Source organism: Oryctolagus cuniculus, chromosome 11 (assembly GCF_964237555.1).
Source record: "Oryctolagus cuniculus chromosome 11, mOryCun1.1, whole genome shotgun sequence".
Lineage (NCBI taxonomy): Eukaryota > Metazoa > Chordata > Mammalia > Lagomorpha > Leporidae > Oryctolagus > Oryctolagus cuniculus.
Genome location: NC_091442.1, coordinates 20,729,173 through 20,747,864, shown reverse-complemented (window position 1 = coordinate 20,747,864; position 18,692 = coordinate 20,729,173). Strand labels below are relative to the sequence as shown.

Sequence of the window (18,692 nt, the reverse complement as noted above, 5' to 3'; positions counted from 1 at the left end):
GACTTCTCTCCGTGGCATTTTCCTTCTGTCGCACCCACTCATTTCATCCCAAACACCTCTACAGGAGGGGCCGAACCGTCGTCCATTTTAGAGGTGGGGCAGCCACGGCCAGCGCCACTGCCCTGTCCTTGCCAACCTTGGCGGCCTTTCGGCTTCCCGGTCCTTCCTGCTCCCAGGCCTCTGCACAGGCCAGGCCCTCTGCACCAGAACCGGTCAGAACCGGCTCCCCTCTCTCTTCCTGCAGAGCTCGGCTCAGGGAAGCCACCCGGGACCTGTGCTTGGCCAGTGCCCCTTGCTTCTCCCCGCCGGCTCTGTTTCCATCTGTGGTTGCCCATCTGTGAGTCTGCTTCATGTCTGTCTTCCCCCAAGGTGGGGAGCCGGGGAGCTGGGACTGTGCTTGGTTCACTGTTGCATTTCCAGGGCCCAGCACAGAGCCTGGCAAAAAGTGGGTGCCCAGTAAATATTTATCAAGTGACTTTCACACACACATAGACCCAGACCACATCACACACATACACTCACACCACGTCACATACACTGTGATGCGGAGCCCATGCACGCACATGTATGTGCACAGGTATGTATATATATGTGCACACACCTGTACATGCATGTCCCTAGCTGGGACCTTGGGACCTGAGGGATCCAGCTTGTGTATCCACAGGGGCTCACTGAGTAGGCAGGGATCCAGGCCAAATATTCCCATGTCTTTTTTTTTTTTTTTAAGATTTATTTATTTATTTGAAAGGCAGAGTTACAGAGAGGCAGAGATCTTCCATCCGCTGGTTCACTCCCCAGATGGCTGAAACGGCGAGAGCAGGGATGATCCAAAGCCAGGAGCCAGGAGCCAGAAGCTTCTTCCTGGTCTCCCATGCAGGTGCAGGGCCCAAGCACTTGGGCCATCGTGCACTGCCTTCCCAGGCCACAGCAGAGAGCTGGATGGGAAGTGGAGCAGCGCTCCTGTGTGGGATGCCAGTGTCACAAGCGGCAGGCAGCGTAACCAGCTGCACCGCTGTGCCACAGCGTCAGCCCCTGGAAGCTTTTCTTTGACATCTGACTGAAGTCTTTTGAGCTGGAATTTGGGTTAATTTCCCTTTAATCCATTTCCAAGTGGAGATGATCCCCGAAGGCCCGATGTAAAGATAAGGTGAGGATTTCCACACCCGCTCCCCTCCCTGGGGGCTCCATCTCCACCCAGCTGGTGGCTGGGTTCACCCTAAGCAGGAGACACATTGGGAGGGTCAAGGTCACACACAGTCCAGTGTGCGAGGTGGGCATTAATCCAGTGGTCACCATGATAAATAGAAATATGACAACTGTGACCATCAAAATGAGAGCTGCCCTGGTCTCTGAGAGCTGCTAAGAGAGGACTCAAGCTAGCCTGGGTGCCAGGCGGGCTTCCTGGAGGAGGTGCCATCTGCAGCAAGAGCACTGAGTGTGGTGGAGCTGGTGAGGGGTCTGTAGAGAGTCAGGGGTGTTTTGATAAGCTGTCTGTCACAGAGGAACGGCCAGGAAAGGGCCAGAGTGGCTTTGGGAGGAGGCTGGGGTCGCTGCCTAGACAAGAGAGGCCAGGACCCTGCCTGGGCCAGTGTGGGGAGTCTAGATTCTGGAGACAAGAGGAAGGGGCCCAAGGACATTCTGAGCAAGACCCGTGGCATTCTGGGACGGGCTACGCCGGAGAGGAAGGAAAACAGGGACCATGACTGGGCAAGGTGTGGCCGGGCAGGTTAGGCCATCTGGGACCCAGGTCTGGAGAGCCCTGCCTTGGTGGGGAGGAGTGGAGCACCCCCCAGGGAGCTGCAGGGCAGGGACCATGTGACCCCTGCTCCCGGGGCTGCATCTCAGCCAGGAGGCCAGGATGGGCAAGGTGGGCATGGCTGGGAGGAAAGAGCTGGGCCTAGGGGTGTCCCTGCTGCGCCTGGAAGGGTCTGAGCCGGGGGTGGGGGTGGGGTGAGCGGGAGGAGGCCGAGCCTGGTCGTGGTGAGGACTTGGCCTTGTCTCTTTCAGCGTAATTAGGTGCTTAATTGCACCGCGAAGGCCTGTCGATGCTGAGAGCAGGTGATGATGATTTAGCGCCAGGCCGCCCCGGGGCTCCCTCCCCGGCCTCTCCAGCCGCACTGCAGGGCTGGGCCAGGGCTTGCCATGCAGCCTGTGAACGCTGAGACCCGGCAGGCTGCTCCCGCCGCCCACCGTGGGGGCTGGGAAGGCAGGCCTGGAGTTTCTGCCCACCGTGGCGAAGGCCTGGTGTCTGTCACCAGCTGAGTGGCCGTGGGAAAATCCCGTCACCTCTCTGAGCCTCCGCCTCTGCACCCACCCCATGGGGGGCCTAGCAGCGTCCGCCCAACATCGCTGGGTGAGCGGAGCCCCAGCGACACCCGCATCAGCCCCGCTCCTGCTGGCTTAGGGTTGATTGATTGCCCTCTGCAGATGGGGGCTGGAGGAGACTGTCACCTTGCGTCCTTGTCCTCCATGTGGTTTCTCCGTTAGACTGGTGGGCATTGCTGGGGTCCACAGCCGGCCCTAGGCACTCAGGAAACTTTCGTCGAATGAATGGGTGAATGCAGCCAGAGACAGCCAAAGCCGGGGCACAGGAGATGGGGGGGAGGGGGGTGGCAATGCCAGCCTCCAGCGCCTGCTCCAGGCTCCCTGTCCCCTCCTCCTCTCTGAGGGGGAGGAGCCCTTATTTCTGAAGCCACCTGTGTCTGCTGGGAGGGAGGGGGTCCCGGGCTCAGTGGCCCCCTCCCCGCGAGCTGCTGCACATTATTACTCCATTAGCACCTTGTAGGGCTGACACATGAAGGATAATTAATATCCGTGAGGGAAGCAGATGTGGCGGTGATTCGCTCCCGCTGCGCACTTGCCGCGGCATCTCCCGCCTCCCCGGCAGGACCGCGGGGCAGCTCCGCACCCTTGTTCCGAGGTGATGGAGTTGGCAGGCGGGAAGGGGTGGGCTGCAGCCAGGCCTGGCGCTGGGGAGGGGCTACCGCGTTCACGACCCCTACCAAGAGAGGCTGGTGGCACTGGGACATTCTGCCCATGGCCCACCTTGGTACCTCTTGCTGTACCCATAAGCCCCTGTTTTGCCGCCACTTGGGAGACAAGGATCAGCATGGCAGGCTTGGTGTGCGAGAGAATGGGCCAGGCTCCCTCTGCTGCTCACCTATCCAATCCCCAGCGAGAGCCTTAGGACCCCTGCTGAGGCCCGGGCAGCTCTGGGGACCCTCTGTGGGCCTGTCTCAGCGTTTGGAGTTTGAGTGCCCACCCCTGGCTGGGTGGCTTTTCCTTCTGGAGTCTCAGTGTCACCGTCTGTAAAGTGGGTATCCTCATGTGTCTGTGACCCGTGACGAGAAAGCGTCTGCCGCTGGAGAAAGAAGGAAGTGAGGCGAGTGCGATCCTTGACGCCTGTCGGTTGTGGTTTACCGGGCGCTGAGCTCTGTGCAACGACATGGATCTGGTCCCTGCTCTCGCGGAGCTTACGGTTTAGCGAGGGGGAGAAACCCAAACCAAGTCAACAGACGGATGGCTCGAAACGCTCTGCCAGCAGGCAATAGACAGGGAGTTGAGATCATGAGTGGGCGTCAGCAGGGGAAGACGGAGACGAGCCCCCGGGCAGCCCCTGGCAGCCTGAGCAGAGGCCATGGGGTCAGAAGAGCGCCACACCAGGGAGCTGATGACGAGCCGGCCCGGGCAGCCTGGTGAGCCAACTGGCGGTCCCGCTGGGCCCGGCAGGCTCGGAAACGTGTCTGCAGGCTGACAGCACCCTCCCGCAGCCCCTGCTCCCCTCATCCCCACCCTCACGTGGGGCAGGGGGACCAGCAGGGCTGTCCCACCTGGCCCAAACCTGGGCCTCCTGCTCTGGGCGTTGGGGGCCGCAGGAGCAGGAAAGCCGGCGGCCCTGCCAGTAGAGTGTGGGGCTGGGAGTCTGTAGAGCCGGAGGGCGGGAGGATCCCGGGATGGGCTTGATCTCTGCTCTCTGCGGGAGGTGGGGTCGGGCGTCTCTAGGGAGGGTGGGCACCCCTTCCTTCTCCATCCCTGCTTATTTCATTTTTAAACATTTTATTGCTTTGAAAGGCAGACGGAGAGGAGAGGCGGCCGGGGGCTGGGGAGGGTCTTCCATCCACTGGTTCCCTCCCTAAATGTCCACCAGAGCCGACCTGGGCCAGGCTGAAGCCAGGAGCCCAGAACTCCGTCCCCTCCTCCCGGTGTTTCAACTCTGCACACAGCAGAGACTTTTTATGGGCGGAGTTTTGCCAGGAGGTTTTTTTTGACAACTGCACGGGGGTCCCGGACAAGGTCCTGTTCTCAGGCAGCTTCCCCTTTGCTGTGTGACTGAGGCTCATGCAGACATTCAGGTGTGCACCCTAGAGGCATGGCCCCGGGCCCACAGGACCCCCACACTGCCCAGGCGGACAGGTCATGGTTTTTCTGTTGCTCCCAGGTGGTCAAGGTCGTGGGCAGCAACATCTCGCACAAGCTGCGCCTGTCCCGGGTGAAGCCCACGGACGAAGGCACCTATGAGTGCCGGGTCATCGACTTCAGTGATGGCAAGGCCCGGCACCACAAGGTCAAGGCATACCTGCGGGTGCAGCCGGGAGAGAACTCGGTCTTGCACCTGCCCGAAGCCCCTCCGGCCGCGCCTGCCCCACCGCCCCCCAAGCCGGGCAAGGAGCTGAGGAAGCGCTCGGTGGACCAGGAGGCCTGCAGCCTCTAGCCTGATGCCCGGCCGGCCCTGCTGGACCGTGGGGACAGGACTGCCTGCGGCCAGCCAGCCGCCTCCCCAGCCCCCAGCCCGCCCTCTGCCCACCACCCTTGCTCAGCATGTAAGCCCCCCACCCCCACCCTTCACACCCCTGCAGTGACCCGGCTCAGCTGCGAGAAGGTGGCCCTGGGCTCCAGGGGACAGCCGCCCTGAGTGCTGGGGCGGGGACCCTGCGGAGCCCAGGCTGCCCCCCTTTCTGTCGCCAGCTTCCGTGGAGTCTGGTGTTTTGCTTTGCCTGCTTGTCCCCCATCCTGTCCTGAGCAGGGGCCTCCCAGCCACGCTTCCTCCTTCCTGCCATCTCCCTCTTGGACCTGGGAGTGACCCCTCCCCAGTTTGGACTTGAATCTTCCAAGCAGAACTAGGGCCCCTCCCCTGGCGGAGAGCTGGGAATGGTGGCCCCTTAGCAGGGTCACTCCCAGGGGCCCTGGGAGGAGAGCCTGCCGGGGTGTCCTGCTCGGCCCCCTACAGCTCACTCAGAACCCTCCCCCCAGGGAGGGGGAACCAGGCATCTTTGACCCCCGGCTCCATGCAGAGATTTGCACCAGCAGGACCCCTGGGAGGGTCTTTGAGGCTCCATTGGGAGCCCCCCTCTGCCAGCCCCCAACGTCCCAGCCCCTCCTGGGACCCATGCCAAGCCCAGCCGAGGGCCTGGGGCTGTTGGGAGCCAAGAGCTCCCCCTCCAACAGTCCCCTCCGTTCCCTGTGGGGAACACCTACCCCTACTGATTTGTAAATATTTCTACTGGGCTCCGACCTCGGGCTGCCCCCCGCGGTGGAGTGGGGCATGGGGGAGGGGGCTGTGCCTAGGGGTGAGTGGGTGTCCCTGTATAAATGATCCAATTGTGACTACCAGCCAACCTGAATAAAGCGGTTTCAACACCCTCCGGGCAGTGTTTTCCTGGGGTGTGGCAGGGCCAGGCAGGGTGGGGGAGGCCTTGGCTCATCCAGCACAGGTTTCACCAGCCTGGCACCTGCGCCCAAGAGTTCGTGAGGGCGCAGGGAGAGGGGCACGAGCAAAGCGGCTCTGTCCAGCTCCAACCCACTCACCAGGCACTTGGAGTCTCCGCTGGCTCTGAAAGCATTGCATGTGCAGAAGAGCGTGGAAAGCAGGCTTGCGGTTCTGTGAGCCATCAGAAAACCAGCACCCATGTGGCCAGCACCTACCAAGCATAGCACCCAGGACAGAAAGCCCAGCCCATGTCTTCCTGGTCATATCCCACCCTAGGAGGCAACCACATCCTGACTGTTAAGGTAAGCATCTCCTTACTTGAAAAGATGCAGATGGGGCCAGCGCTGTAGCATAGCAGGTAAAGCCGCCGCCTGCAGTGCCGGCATCTCATATGGGTGACAGTTCTCGTCCCAACTGCTCTACTTCCGATCCAGCTCTCTGCTATGGCCTGGGAAAGCAGTAGAAGATGGTCCAAGTCCTTGGGCCCCTGCACCCACATGGGAGACCCAGAAGAAGCTCCTGGATCCTGGCTTTGGATCAGTACAACTTCGGCCGTTGCGGCCAACTGGGGAGTGAACCAGTGGATGGAAGACCTCTCTCTCTCTCTGCCTCTCCTTCTTGCTCTGTGTAATTCTGGCTTTCAAATAAATAAATAAATCTTTTTTAAAAAAGCAAAAGATACAGATAATTTCTAAAGATTGTGTTTTAAGATTTTATTGATTTGAATGAGAGACAGAGAAAGAGAACAAGATCTTCCATCCACTGATTCACTCTCCCAGTGGCCACGATGGCCAGGCCAGGGCCAGGCAGAAGCCAGGAGCCAGGAGTTTTTTCCAGGTCTCCCACTTGGGTGCAGGGGCCCAAGGACTTGGGCCGTCCTCCACTGCTTTCCCAGGCCATAGCAGAGAGCTGGATTGGAAGCAGAGCAGCCAAGGCTCAAACTGGAGCTCAGATATGGGATGCCGGCACGTGTGTGACTGTTTAACCCACTGTACCACAATACAGGACCCTAAAAATTATTTTTATTTATTTATTTCAATGACAGGGAGAGGAAGAGAGAGATTGCCTATCTACTTGTTTACTCCTCAAAAATGTCTCCAGCAGCTGAGGCTGGGTCAGGAGGAATCCGGGAGCCGGGAACTCACTCTGGGTCTCCCATGTGAGTGCAGGGACCCAAGCACTTGAGTACAAGGATAAACATCACAGCTGCCTCCCAGACTGCACATTAGCAGGAAACTGGAACAGAGCAGAGCCAGGATTCAGACTCCGATACTCCAATACGGGATGCAGGTGCCCCAAATGGCATCTTAACCACTACCCCAAGTGCCCATTCCAATCATCACTTCTTGAGTGTGTTCTTGCCTGGGTGCCCTTAGCAACCGGCACGGAGCACAGAGCACAGGGGTGTTTCCCGGGGTGCACGAGCATGGGACTTGCGGGGATGCTAGGTCCTTGCAGGCCAGAGGTCCAGGTCCTTGCTTTGGAATCTTGTTTTCTCCTGTGGTAGCACCATTCCCTTATTACAGCTTGCCCACGGTCACACAGCTGCTGAACTCTACCTCCCTTAGCCTTAAAGCCTGTTTGCTCTATCAGGCTGGGACCCCTACTTCCTTCCCAAACCCTGGGCTCTGGGCCCCCCTTGGCTCATCCCAGCTGAGGGTCCCACCTTCCATGACCTGCTGAGAATCTGCCAGGGCTCTCAGATCAAGCCATTGTAGCCACTGTGGGCAGCTGCTCCTTCCTTTGTGCACCTGTAGAAACCATGGGCACCATGCAGGAACTGGAACTCTTGCCCCCAGGCCCTGCGCCAGTCACCATGGCAACCCCAGGGTGGGTGTTGCACCCTCAGTTGTCAGAGGAAGTCATTGAGGTTCAGAAAAGAGCGAGTTGGAGGCTGGAGGCTGGGTGGGCGAGAGGGAGAAGGAAGGCAGGAGGATGGGGCGCTGGCTGGCCGGGGGGTGGGTGGATGCCTGAAGCAGAACTGAACCAAGATGGGCAGTGGGGAGCAGGCAGGGCTCCGGACTGGTTGCAAATCCTTGTCCCAGGCCTGGGGGTCTACAACCTGTGGTCCTCTCGGGACAGTGCTGGCACAACTGATTGGGTCCCTGCCATCCACATGGGAGAGCTGCATTGAATTTCTAGCTCCCAGCTTTAGCACTGGTCCAGCCCTCGCTGTTACAGTCATTTGGGGAATGAACCAATGGATGAGATGGTAGCTCACTCATTCGCTTTCTCTCTCTCTCCCTCCTTCCCTCCCAAGTAAAATTTTAAACATTTTTAAAAGTATTTAAAGAAAAAACTTGTTCATGATTATTCATAGTAACATTTTTCATAATAGCCCCAAATTGGAAACAACTCAAAATCTGTATCAATCAGTGCATGGCTAAGAAAATGTGGTATAGTCGGACACTGCGATCTTCTTTGGCAATACAGAGAAATGCCCTTGGGCTATGGGCTCCAGGAGTGGGGAACCTTTCTTCTGCCAAGGGCCGTGTGGATATTTATAGCATCATTCACGGGCCACACAAAATGATCAACTTAAATATTAGCCTGCTGTAGATTTATTGAATTTCCAGTCCTGCCTGTGGTTGCCCTGGCAGGACCGTGCCAAATGATTCCATGCGCCTGATACAGCCCGGATATTGCCCACTCCCGGACCTCGTGCTAAGTGACAGCAGCCAGACTCGAAAGGCCACACCCTGATTGATTCTGTTTGCATGAAATGCCCAGAATTGGCCACTCCAGAGAGACTGGAATCAGATGGGGGCCGTCCGAGCCTAAGGGAGAGGAGGGTGGGAGGGGACTGCCCAGGTTTCTCCCGGGGGTGACGGAAGTGTTCAGAGATTAATTGCGGCTGTGGTTGCACAGCTGTGCCTGACTCCCATCAGCGGCTGAGAATGTGCTCAGAGTGCGTGCGCGGGACGTGGACTACACCTCAGTAAAGCTGACTGAAGAACCAGGGCGCCTCTAGCTACCGCCCAGTGTGCACCTGCCACACCAGACACGCGGCAGGACGCAGGAGTTCCGGCTGATTGTTACGCGGAAGCCCCAGCCACAAGCTGTGCTCCACCCCACAAGGCTTGAGAAGGTGGGGAGGGGTCCTTAGAGACACATGAGGCTGGGGGAGGATGATGCCAAAACAGGGACCCCAGGCCCTACCCTGAAGGCTCAGAAAGCCCTTGGTGCTTCCCCAAGGTCGTTGAAGGCCGCTTCCCACTCTGTGCCCAGCGCGGGATAACCCGGGGACGGGAGGCACTTGTGGCTTTAGCTGTCCGGGCCCCCCTAGACCTCCAGTTTCCCCAGTGCCAGCATCTGGGGAACAACCAGCGACCCTGCGGAAACAGCGTACGGCCACACGGCCCCTGATGGCAGGGAGGTGCTCTGGGAAGCGCCTTGTTGGTGGGTGTGCCAGTGTCAGAGTGTGCGGAACCAAGCCCAGCAGTGCAGGCCGGGCCCTCCCCGGGTCCTCTTGCTGCACTCAGTAGGGCATCCATGAGTGCCTGAGGCTGCTGCTGGCCTGGCCTGGCCTGGCGTGGCACTGTGCTCTTTCAGGTAAGTAGGAGGAGTACACGCTAGTGATTTACGGTACCGGAAATGCACAAACCTGTAACATGGCTGTTCACCAGCACGATCCAGTCTGATGTGCTGTAATTGTGTGTGCTAAACTTTTTTTTTTTTTGACGGGCAGAGTTAGACAGTGAGAGAGAGAGACAGAGAGAAAGTCTTCCTTCTGTTGCTTCACCCCCCAAATGGCCGCTACGGTCAGCGTGCTGCGCTGATCTGAAGCCAGGAGCCAGGTGCTTCCTCCTGGTCTCCCATGCAGGTGCAGGGCCCAAGGACCTGGGTCATCCTCCACTGCACTCCCGGGCCACAGCAGGGAGTTGGACTGGAAGAGGGGCAACCGGGACAGAACCGGTGCCCCAACCGGGACTAGAACCCGGGGTGCCCGTGAGGCAGGCGGAGGATTAGCCAAGTGAGCTGCAGCGCTGGCCATGTGCTAAACTTTTACACAACAGGCAGTGCACACCGGCAGCCACACAATGAGTAATGTGCGACCCCAGGCCCTTATGGTGACTACAATGTCACCAGGTGATGGGGGGTTTTTTTTAGCCATGCTGTCATCCTTGTTTTACTTTTAAATATTTATATATTTGAAAGGTGGAGAGGCAAAGACACACACACACACACACGCACGCAGAGAGAGAGAGAGAGATCTTCCATCCACTGCTTCACTCCCCAAATGCCCGCAATAGCCAGGGCCACGCTGGGCCGGTCTAAAGCCAGGAGGCAGGGACTCCATCTGGATCTCTCACGTGCGTAGCAGGAACCCAAGTACTTAGGCCATCATCTGCTGCCTCCCAGGCACATCAGCAGGACCACAATGCACACAGGATAACCCAGGGACCACACATGCCCTGGTATAATCCTATGGAACCACTGCTGTCCTAGGTTCGCAGTCCACTGTTGATGGAAACATCATTATGTGGCATGTGGCTATCTTGGCAATGGTCCCATGTGGATTTTTTCAATGGCTACAGTATATCCCATTATAAAGACAAGCCAAGATTTATGCATGGAGCCGGTGCTGTGGCGTACCAAGTAAAGCCACTGCCTGCAGTGCCAGCATCCCATATGGGCTCTGGCTCAAGACCCGGCTACTCCACTTCCAATCCAGCTTCCTGCTATGACCTGGGAAAGCAGTGGAAGATGGCCCAAGTCCTTGGGCCCCTACACCTGCATGGGAGACCTGGAAGAAGCTCCTGGCTCCTGGCTTCAGATTGGCCCAGCTGCGGCCATTTGGGGAGTGAACCATCGGATGGATGACCTCTCTCTCTCTCTCTCTCTTTCTCCCTCTGCCTCTGCCTCTCTGTAACCCTTGCCTTTCAAATAAATAAATAAATCTTTAAAAAAATATTTATTCACCAAACCCCAAAATGAACATCCAGGTTGTTTCCAGTCTTGTGTTATTAACAATGGGGCTGCAGGGGGTTTCTAGGTTATAAATCAGTGCATGCATATGCAAATGCGTCTGGAGGACAAATATGGAGGAGGTAGGAATGCCGGGTCAAAGGATTTGTGCATTTTCCATTTTGGTGACTATCGCCAAGGGACTCTCCACGAGGAGGAGGACCATTTGCATTCCTACAAACTGTGTCTGAGCACAGGCACCTGACCCCCAGGTCCCCAGTCGCCCCAGCCCCAGGATCCTGGTCCGTCTATTGGGTACAATTTGCATTTCTCTTATGAGGGAAATGGGGCGTCTTTTTGCCTGTTTAAGAACCATTTATGCTCCCTTTTCTCTGAACTGACAGCTCATAACTTTCGCCTATTTTTCTATTGGCTTGTTGGTTGTCATCCTATTGATTTATAGGAGCTCCCTCTGAGATGAATTGCAAATATTTTTCCCAGCCTTCTTTTTTTCTTTTGACTTTGTTTTGGTGTTTTTTTTTCTCTTCCAAGTTAAATGTTTTAGTTAAATGATTTGTATCTATTCATCTTTTATTTTATCACACTTGTGTTATCTTTCATTTGTCTAAATATAAATTTGACCTTTCAGGAATTTAGCTTTAAGGTTATGAGATAAAGCTCTAATTTAAATTTTTTCCCAATATATAAATTTTTTAATGTGTTGTCTTCAAAACTATTTATTTGCCCCATTGATTTGAAATACTACCATTATTAGATCCCTACCCCCTCCCCAATCAGGACGACTCAACTCCCTCTTCTGTTCCTTGACCTCATTTCTAGTCACTTCCATGTGCTTTAATTATTATAGTTTTATAATGTACTTTAATATAGCCCACAGCTGTTTTCTCCTCCTCTCTTTGTTTAATCTGGCTCCAGACCTTGCTTGAATTTTTCTTTGCTTTTCTATGAGAACTAGAATAATCTAGTTACAAAAATTCAATTGTTATTTTTACTTAGGATCTTATTGAATTCATAAAATCACACAGCAAAAGCTTAGCTATTCAGTACATTATCTCTCCGTGTCTCAACCCTCTGTACTCTGATGTGCTCTCTTGTTTAAGACCTTTTATGTGCTTTTCCACAACGTATTTTAATAAGATGGGTCTGCTTATGAGTAGAAGGACGTATTCGAGCATAGAGCTGTTCCTCACGGTTGGATAAAGATGGCAGGCTCGAAAGGTAGAAACTGTACAATCAAGGTGGTGGCTACGCATTTGCTTCAGCTTCTCTGTACCCTCAGAGGTGGAGGTAGAGAGAGTATTTAGATGTCTTCTCCCCACAGTCTTGCGTAGTTCAGGTTGGATCAATTCCTGACACTTGTTGTTGCTTTTATTGTGAGAAACAGCCTCCGCAGTCCGCCCAGAGGAGGAGCTCACATGCAGCAAGTGCAGCAAAAGCGAAAGTGAAAGTGGGACTTTATGATCCACCTTGCGCGCCAGGTGCCCAGCAGCCTGCACCCGGGGGTTGACAGCCAGTGTTTATTCCCTCCGCAGTCCTCACAGGCTGAGGCTCCGGGGTCAGGATCTTCCTGGTGTTACTTCAGCTGCTTTGGCCACTCCTGACTTCCTGCTTGCCTGAGAGCCTTCCAGGTGCACGTGACCCAGCTGCTAGGGTGGCTAGTCTGCACACACCTGCAAACTGTTAGGCTAGCTTGTTGTCCACGCCCAGCTAAGCACCTTACTTCCAAAATGAACCAAATGTTTACTTCTCACAGTTCCTGTTGTAATGACATCTGATTCTTAGCTGTTTGTATAAATGTGAAGGCCCTTGGCTACTGTATCTTATTTGTTTATTATTTACTTTTTGAATTTTTTATTCATTCTAGAAGCAGAGAGAGAATGCTCTCACCTGCTGGTTCACTCCCCGAATGCCTGCAATGGCTGGGAATGGGCTGGGCCAAAGCTAGGAACTCAATCTGCCACATGTGTGGCAGGAACCCAATGGCCGGAAGCATCCTGGGATCAGCATTAGCAGGAACCTGGAGTCAGGAACTGGAGCCAGGAAAGGAATCCAGGTACTCCAATGTGGACATAGGGCTCCTAAGCATTTGGCTAAATGAACACTCTGGTTTCTGGTATTTAAAGTCTTGTATTGGGGCTGGCGCTGTGGCACAGTGGGTTAAAGCCTTGGCCGGAAGCGCCGACATCCCATATGGGCGCCGGTTCGACACCTGGCTGTTCCTCTTCCCATCCAGCTCTCTGCTATGGCCTGGGAAAGCAGTAGAAGATGGTTCAAGTCCTTGGGACCCTGTACCCACGTGGGAGACCCGGAAGAAGCTCCTGGCTTCAGATTGGAGCAGCTCTGGCCGTTGCAACCATCTGGGGTGAGAACCAGCGGATGGGAGACCTCTCTCTGTGTCTACCTCTTTCTGTAACTCTGTCCTTCAAATAAATAAGAAAATCTTAAAAAATTACAATTTAAAATTTGTATTATTGATTTTTTTAAAAAAGATTTATTTATTTATTTAAAAGTCAGAATTACACACAGAGAGAAGGAGAGACAGAGAGAGAGAGAGAGGTCTTCTATCCATTGGTTCACTTCCCAATTGGCCGCAATGGCCGGAGCTGGGTCAATCCAAAGCCTGGAGCCAGGCGCCCCCTCCCGGTCTCCCATGCGGGTGCAGGGGCCCAAGCACCTGGGCCATCCTCCACCGCCCTCCCGGGCCACAGCAGAGAGCTGGACCAGAACCTGGCCCCCACATGGCTTGGCAGCGCCGCAGGCGGAGGACTAGCCAAGTGAGCCACGGTGCCGGCTCCCCATTTTTTTCTAATTTTGCTCTCTTCCCAGCACTGGCTTTGAACAGACATCCAGAGTGTCCTGTGAACTTTTAGGAGGCTCAAGCTTTATTGTTGGGGCACTGAGCACTTCCATGTGAGCGTGCATTCAAGTCAGCACCATCCAAGGCAGGTGCCAGCAATGCGTTAAGGCTTGCCACCTCTACCCCAGAAGGGAAAATGTTCTGGGGGTGCTGCTGCCTAGTGCCTCACTCTGATCATCTCAGGTACAGCTGTGGAAGCCAAAAAGTTCACACCAGCAGGGGTGGGGAGCTTCCGGGCGGCCCACGGGCCATATACCGCCTGGGGAATTGTTTGGTCTGATTCTGCCAGGGCAGTGGCGGATTCATTACACTACAGGAGGCTGTTTTAAGTTGATCATTTGGTATGGCCTGTGAATGATGTTATAAATCTCCAAACAGCCTTTGGCAGAGAAGCGGTTCCCCACCCCGATAGACTTTGGGTTCTGAAGGAGGTAGGTTCAAATCCCAGCTCTGTCCCCTCTGAGGTATCATATGATTTTAGAACCACCTCCTCTCTCTGCACCTCAAAGTTTCCTTGAAAAACTAAAGGGGACACTATGTATCCAGCACCCAGCGTCTGCTCTCATTTGCCAGCATGGGTGGAGGTGAGGGGAGTGGGGCCCCGGGAATCTGCATTGCTACTAAGTTTCCTTGCATGCTGAAGCGGGTGAATTGTTGGGGTACGGCTTGTGCACAGCAAGTTGTCTGAAAAGACAGGTCCCAGGCTGCAAAGCCGTGGCCACTAAGTCCTGGTAGGCTGACTCTTTGTTAAAGGGCAAGATTCTGTCTGTGACTTAAAACAAACATAAATATTTAAAGAAAATCAATCAGGAAACAAAAGTAAATAAAATGGGGGAAATGAAAGCCCGCCAAGGCTGGCGGGAATCCTAGTAGGAGCACCATCTGGCGCCTGAGTCCCCGTGAGGATGTCTTCCTCCCTCGAGGAGGGGCTGTCTCCAGCTGGAAGCCACCCAGGCGACCCCGCCTGCAGCAGACCCGAACTGCTCCCCCGGGGACTGCTCCCTCGACCTCTCTCCCCAGTCCTCCCCTCTGGCTCCCCTTAGCCCTGATTTCCTTTCGGTTTCTATGTTGGTTTCCAACCGCTTGTCCCAGAAAGTGCTTGCCTGGTCTCCGTGTGTGCTGTGCACGCCCAGGGGTGAGAGAGGACAGGAATGCTGCGTTGGAGCGTTTGCTGTGGCTGTGAGAAAGTTCTCGAGGCTGGGCGCTTCCCAAAGGGAAGACGTCTATTTAGCGTCCGGTTCTGGAGGCTCAACGTCCAGCATTGGGCAGTGGCTTTGATTTGGCTCGAGGCATCACGGCGGAATCACACACGCGAGCAACCGCGAGGCGAGACAGGGAGCCGGGATCACTCGGGGGAGCGGCGGGAGGAGCGCGGGGAGGGCTGGCCTCCCTCTTTCTCTACAACCCTCCCTCAGGAACTAACTGGGGTCCCACGAGGGCTGCACTGATGCCTGCAGACGGCAGGACCCCCAGTGACCTACCCACCTCTTAAAACCCCCAGATGAGGACCAGCTTCCAGCCCGGGACTCCAGGGGCCACGCTCCAGCCCTCTCCGCAGCGCCTGGCCCGTAGCTGATGGAGGGGGAGAGAAAGCTCTGTGCTCTCACTGACCTTAGGTGGAATCCAGCGCTTCCCTCTCTTGGGGGAAGCTGCTGCGGGCACCTCGGGACTTTTTTACACTCATCGCTGCTTCGGAAGTACGCCTGCTACCAAACCTGCTGCTAGGTGTGCTCTTCGTCGCGCTAACAAAGAACCCCATCTACTCCGATAGCATACCTTACAATAGATAGTTTGAAAAGTGCACTTCAGTGTCATTGGCTCCCTTGGGAACCCTGTCGTTTTATCCTATGTTGTTACACAGTACCTGAGAAGGGAGCCGCGGCTGCACCTGTGGCACAGAAGAGGCTCCCCAGCCCGGGCACAGCCAGGCTCCTCCACAGGCTGGCCTGGGAAGTGTCCTGTGAGTGGGGGATGGGCAGTGGGCTGGGAGGGGACATTTGCTGGAGGGGAAAGGAGGCTCCTTCTGGGAAAGATCTTGACTCTTTAAGAAAAAAGAGAAACAGAGACAGAGAGTCCCATCCTCTGGTTCACCTCCCCCCCTCCCCCCCCCCACAAATGCCCACCACAGTCAAGGCTGGGCCAGGGGCTGGGGACCCAATCCAGGCTCCCACCTAAGTGGCAGGGATCCAACTACTTGAGCCATCACCTGCCAGGGGCCTACATCAGCAGGAAGCTGGAATCAGGCCCAGAGCTGGCACTCACACCCAGGCACTCCAACAGGGGATGCAGTGTCCCAGGCACTGAACAAGCACTTCCTCCTGACTCTTAAAAGGAAACAAAAGGAGGACATGCTGAGAGTCTGCAAAAAGTTCATGGAAAATGTGTATTATGAGAAAAAGTGTGCATGGATTTCTTTTTGTTTTGGGGGTATTTATTTTTTTGGGGGGGGGCTAAGAATCTTCCATCCTCTGATCTGTTGTTTCATTACCCGAATGGCTACAACAGCCAGGTGTGGGCCAGGTTGAAAAAAAGGAGGCCAGAGCCAGGAACTCCATCCAGGTCTCCCACAGGTGTCAGGGACTCAAGACCTTGGGCTGTTGTCCTCTGCCTCCAGGTGAAAAAGCAGGAAGTTGGCTGGGAAGCGGAACAGCCAAGACTTAAACCAGCTCTCCGACCTGGGATGTTGGTGTTGCTAGCAGCAGCTTAACCTAGTGTTCCACAACGCCAGCCCCTGTGTGGATTTCTCTCTCTCTCTCTCTCTCTCTCTCTCTCTCTCTGTGTGTGTGTCACTCTGCCTTTCGAATATATAAATACATCTTTAAAATACACACACACACACACACACACAGTTCCCCACAACGAAGCACTACTCCAGGTAAGCAGAGCGGAACCACCACCTTCCTCAGTGTCAGCAGCACGCTCCTGTTGTCACAGCCGGTTGCAAACTTGCAGTCTCGTCCTGTTGAACTTGTTGCATGCACAGAACTCTCAAACCCTTTCCCAGTTCTGCAAATGGGAAGGATCACTGTTAAGTGCTTACTGAATGCTGAGTGCTTTAGTGAGTTTTACGTGGTAATCCGCACGATACCTCTTGACACGGGCAATGATCTATTTCTGAGGATACTTGTGCTTAGAGAAACAAAGGAAAAATGCCTCACCGAGGCACATGGTTGGTTAAAAATTCAGGGCCGAGGATTTGAGTGTGGCTGCAGAGTGCCACCGGGAGACGCTTGTCCGGCTTCACAGTGTCTATCAATCTGCTGTCATTTGGGACTCATTTACCTGATTGTGTTCCTCCAGCTCATTTCTCTTTCTTGGCCACAAGGTCATCACATGAAATTGTAGCCGGGTTTCTTGCACCCCCAACATCACCTGCATCGACAACCCAGCCCCGCACCTGCCCCAGCCCGGAGGGCAGGCTTGCTGAGCAGCATTTGGAGCCACAGGAATTGGGTGTCTGAAAGTGTTCACTGGGGGGGTATTTGAATAAAGCCATCTTCTAGGCGATGGCCACATACATGGTCCAATTTAATATGCAAATGCACCACAAGTGATTTAGGATGCACTGGGGCCGTGCTGTCCTAGTTGCAGCTATGGTGATTCAGCCCATCGCTTCATGGTAGTAATTTAGTAAGCAACCCTATTGTTAAATATCCCTTTGTCTTCCTGCCTCATCCTTTTCCACATTACAGGTTTTAAGCTTTCCTGAAGACTCTGTTTAGTGGACAATGAATCCTTGAATAAGGGTAGCTGCAAAAGGACTCCATCTAAATGATAGAGAAGCTTTTAAATTCACCTCTTCTTATCCTTTTCATGGAGGTCTTGCATTTATTATAAATATAGTGACTCAGTTTATTCCTGTAGCACTTTTCACATTCTATTCTATTTTTCCTGATATTAACATTGTTAGGTCACCTTTGTTTGATTGTTGTTTGCCTGGGATATCTTTTTCTCTTTTCAACATTTGCTGAGTCATTGTCTTGTGTCTATTTCATTCCCAGCTCATAGTGAATTTGGAGTTCTTAAAAGGAAAATCTCATCTGATAGTCTCTGTTTTTAATAGGTAAGTCTGATCCATTTATGTTTATTGTGATTGCTGATTTATGTAGATCTATTTTCTGTCATAGTATTGTAGGTGTGCATTTTCTATTACCATGAGATTTTGAAGGGGGTGAAAAGAACATGGTTAAATTTTTTTTGTTGACTTTTGAAGAATAGATTTTTTTCCTTATTTTTAACCACCCTATCCGTTTTCTTTCTTGTGGATTTGAATGCCACAAATCACATTCCTTTAAGAGGTTTTGTTGTAATTTTTAACATAGTTACTTAAACATGTATGTTCCTAACAGTGTAAAATTACTCAGTGTCTGTCGCTCCCCCTCTTCGCGGAGGAACGACACAGGACCCTGCGCTGTTCTTTTGTCTGCTCGGCCCTCCTCGGGTTTGCTGCTGGTTCTTCCCGGGTTGGCTACCGACCCTTCCACCTCCGTGGAAGGGCGGTTCCCCCTGCCACTTTCCCCACTTGCGCGGGGGAGCGGCACACCGCCGGCCGGCTCTCTCGGGGGCTGCACAGGTGTTCCTTCAGCTAGATGTTCCTGGTGCATGTTGTCTCTCTCCTCCTTTATAGTCCTCTTCCACCAATCCCAACTCTGCTACCCACACGCCGAGTACGCTGCTCTCCTCCAATCAGGAGCAGGATCAGCTCCTGCAGGTTACTGGTCGAACTGGAGGCAGCTGTGTAGAAGCTGTTTACTCCTCTCCCAGCGCCATATTGTGGGAGAGCAGATGCATAGAATAAGTCTTAATTCCAGTAACTTAGTCTAGTTCCAGTTGCTCCCCACAAGTGTCTCTATTTTCCTGTCAACAAGGCAACCTCTTGAACACAAAGTAACTGCCGATTGAGCTACCTGCACCCCATCTTCCTTGCCATTGTGTGGAATTTCAATTCACAGCAATGAATATTTGTACAGTCAGAAATTAATTAGATGTACCAATATGTTTGAACAGTTTCTGTACTTGGTGCTCTCCTTTTACGTTTCCCCCTGCTTTGGTAATCCTTCCAGTGAAAGCTCCAGTGTTGAGCTCCTTTCAACTAGGAAAGTCTGAAAGTGTCTCACATTTGCCTCCATCCTCAGCGTTCACGTATCTGTTTACTGGGGCGGGTGCATAGGTATTTCTCCCTTGGCATGATCAGGATAT

General features: G+C 54.2%; 1 protein-coding gene across 1 annotated transcript in view; it reads left to right on the top strand.

Moving 5' to 3' along the window:
• Window positions 1–5,642, top strand: part of VSTM2L (V-set and transmembrane domain containing 2 like) — a 29,344-nt gene extending 23,702 nt beyond the window's left edge. The window contains exon 4 of the mRNA XM_002710772.5: window positions 4,439–5,642. Coding sequence (XP_002710818.1) covers window positions 4,439–4,711 — 273 coding nt within the window. The 3' untranslated portion in view covers window positions 4,712–5,642. The remainder of the gene's footprint in view (window positions 1–4,438) is intronic.
• Window positions 5,643–18,692: the final 13,050 nt, after the last annotated feature.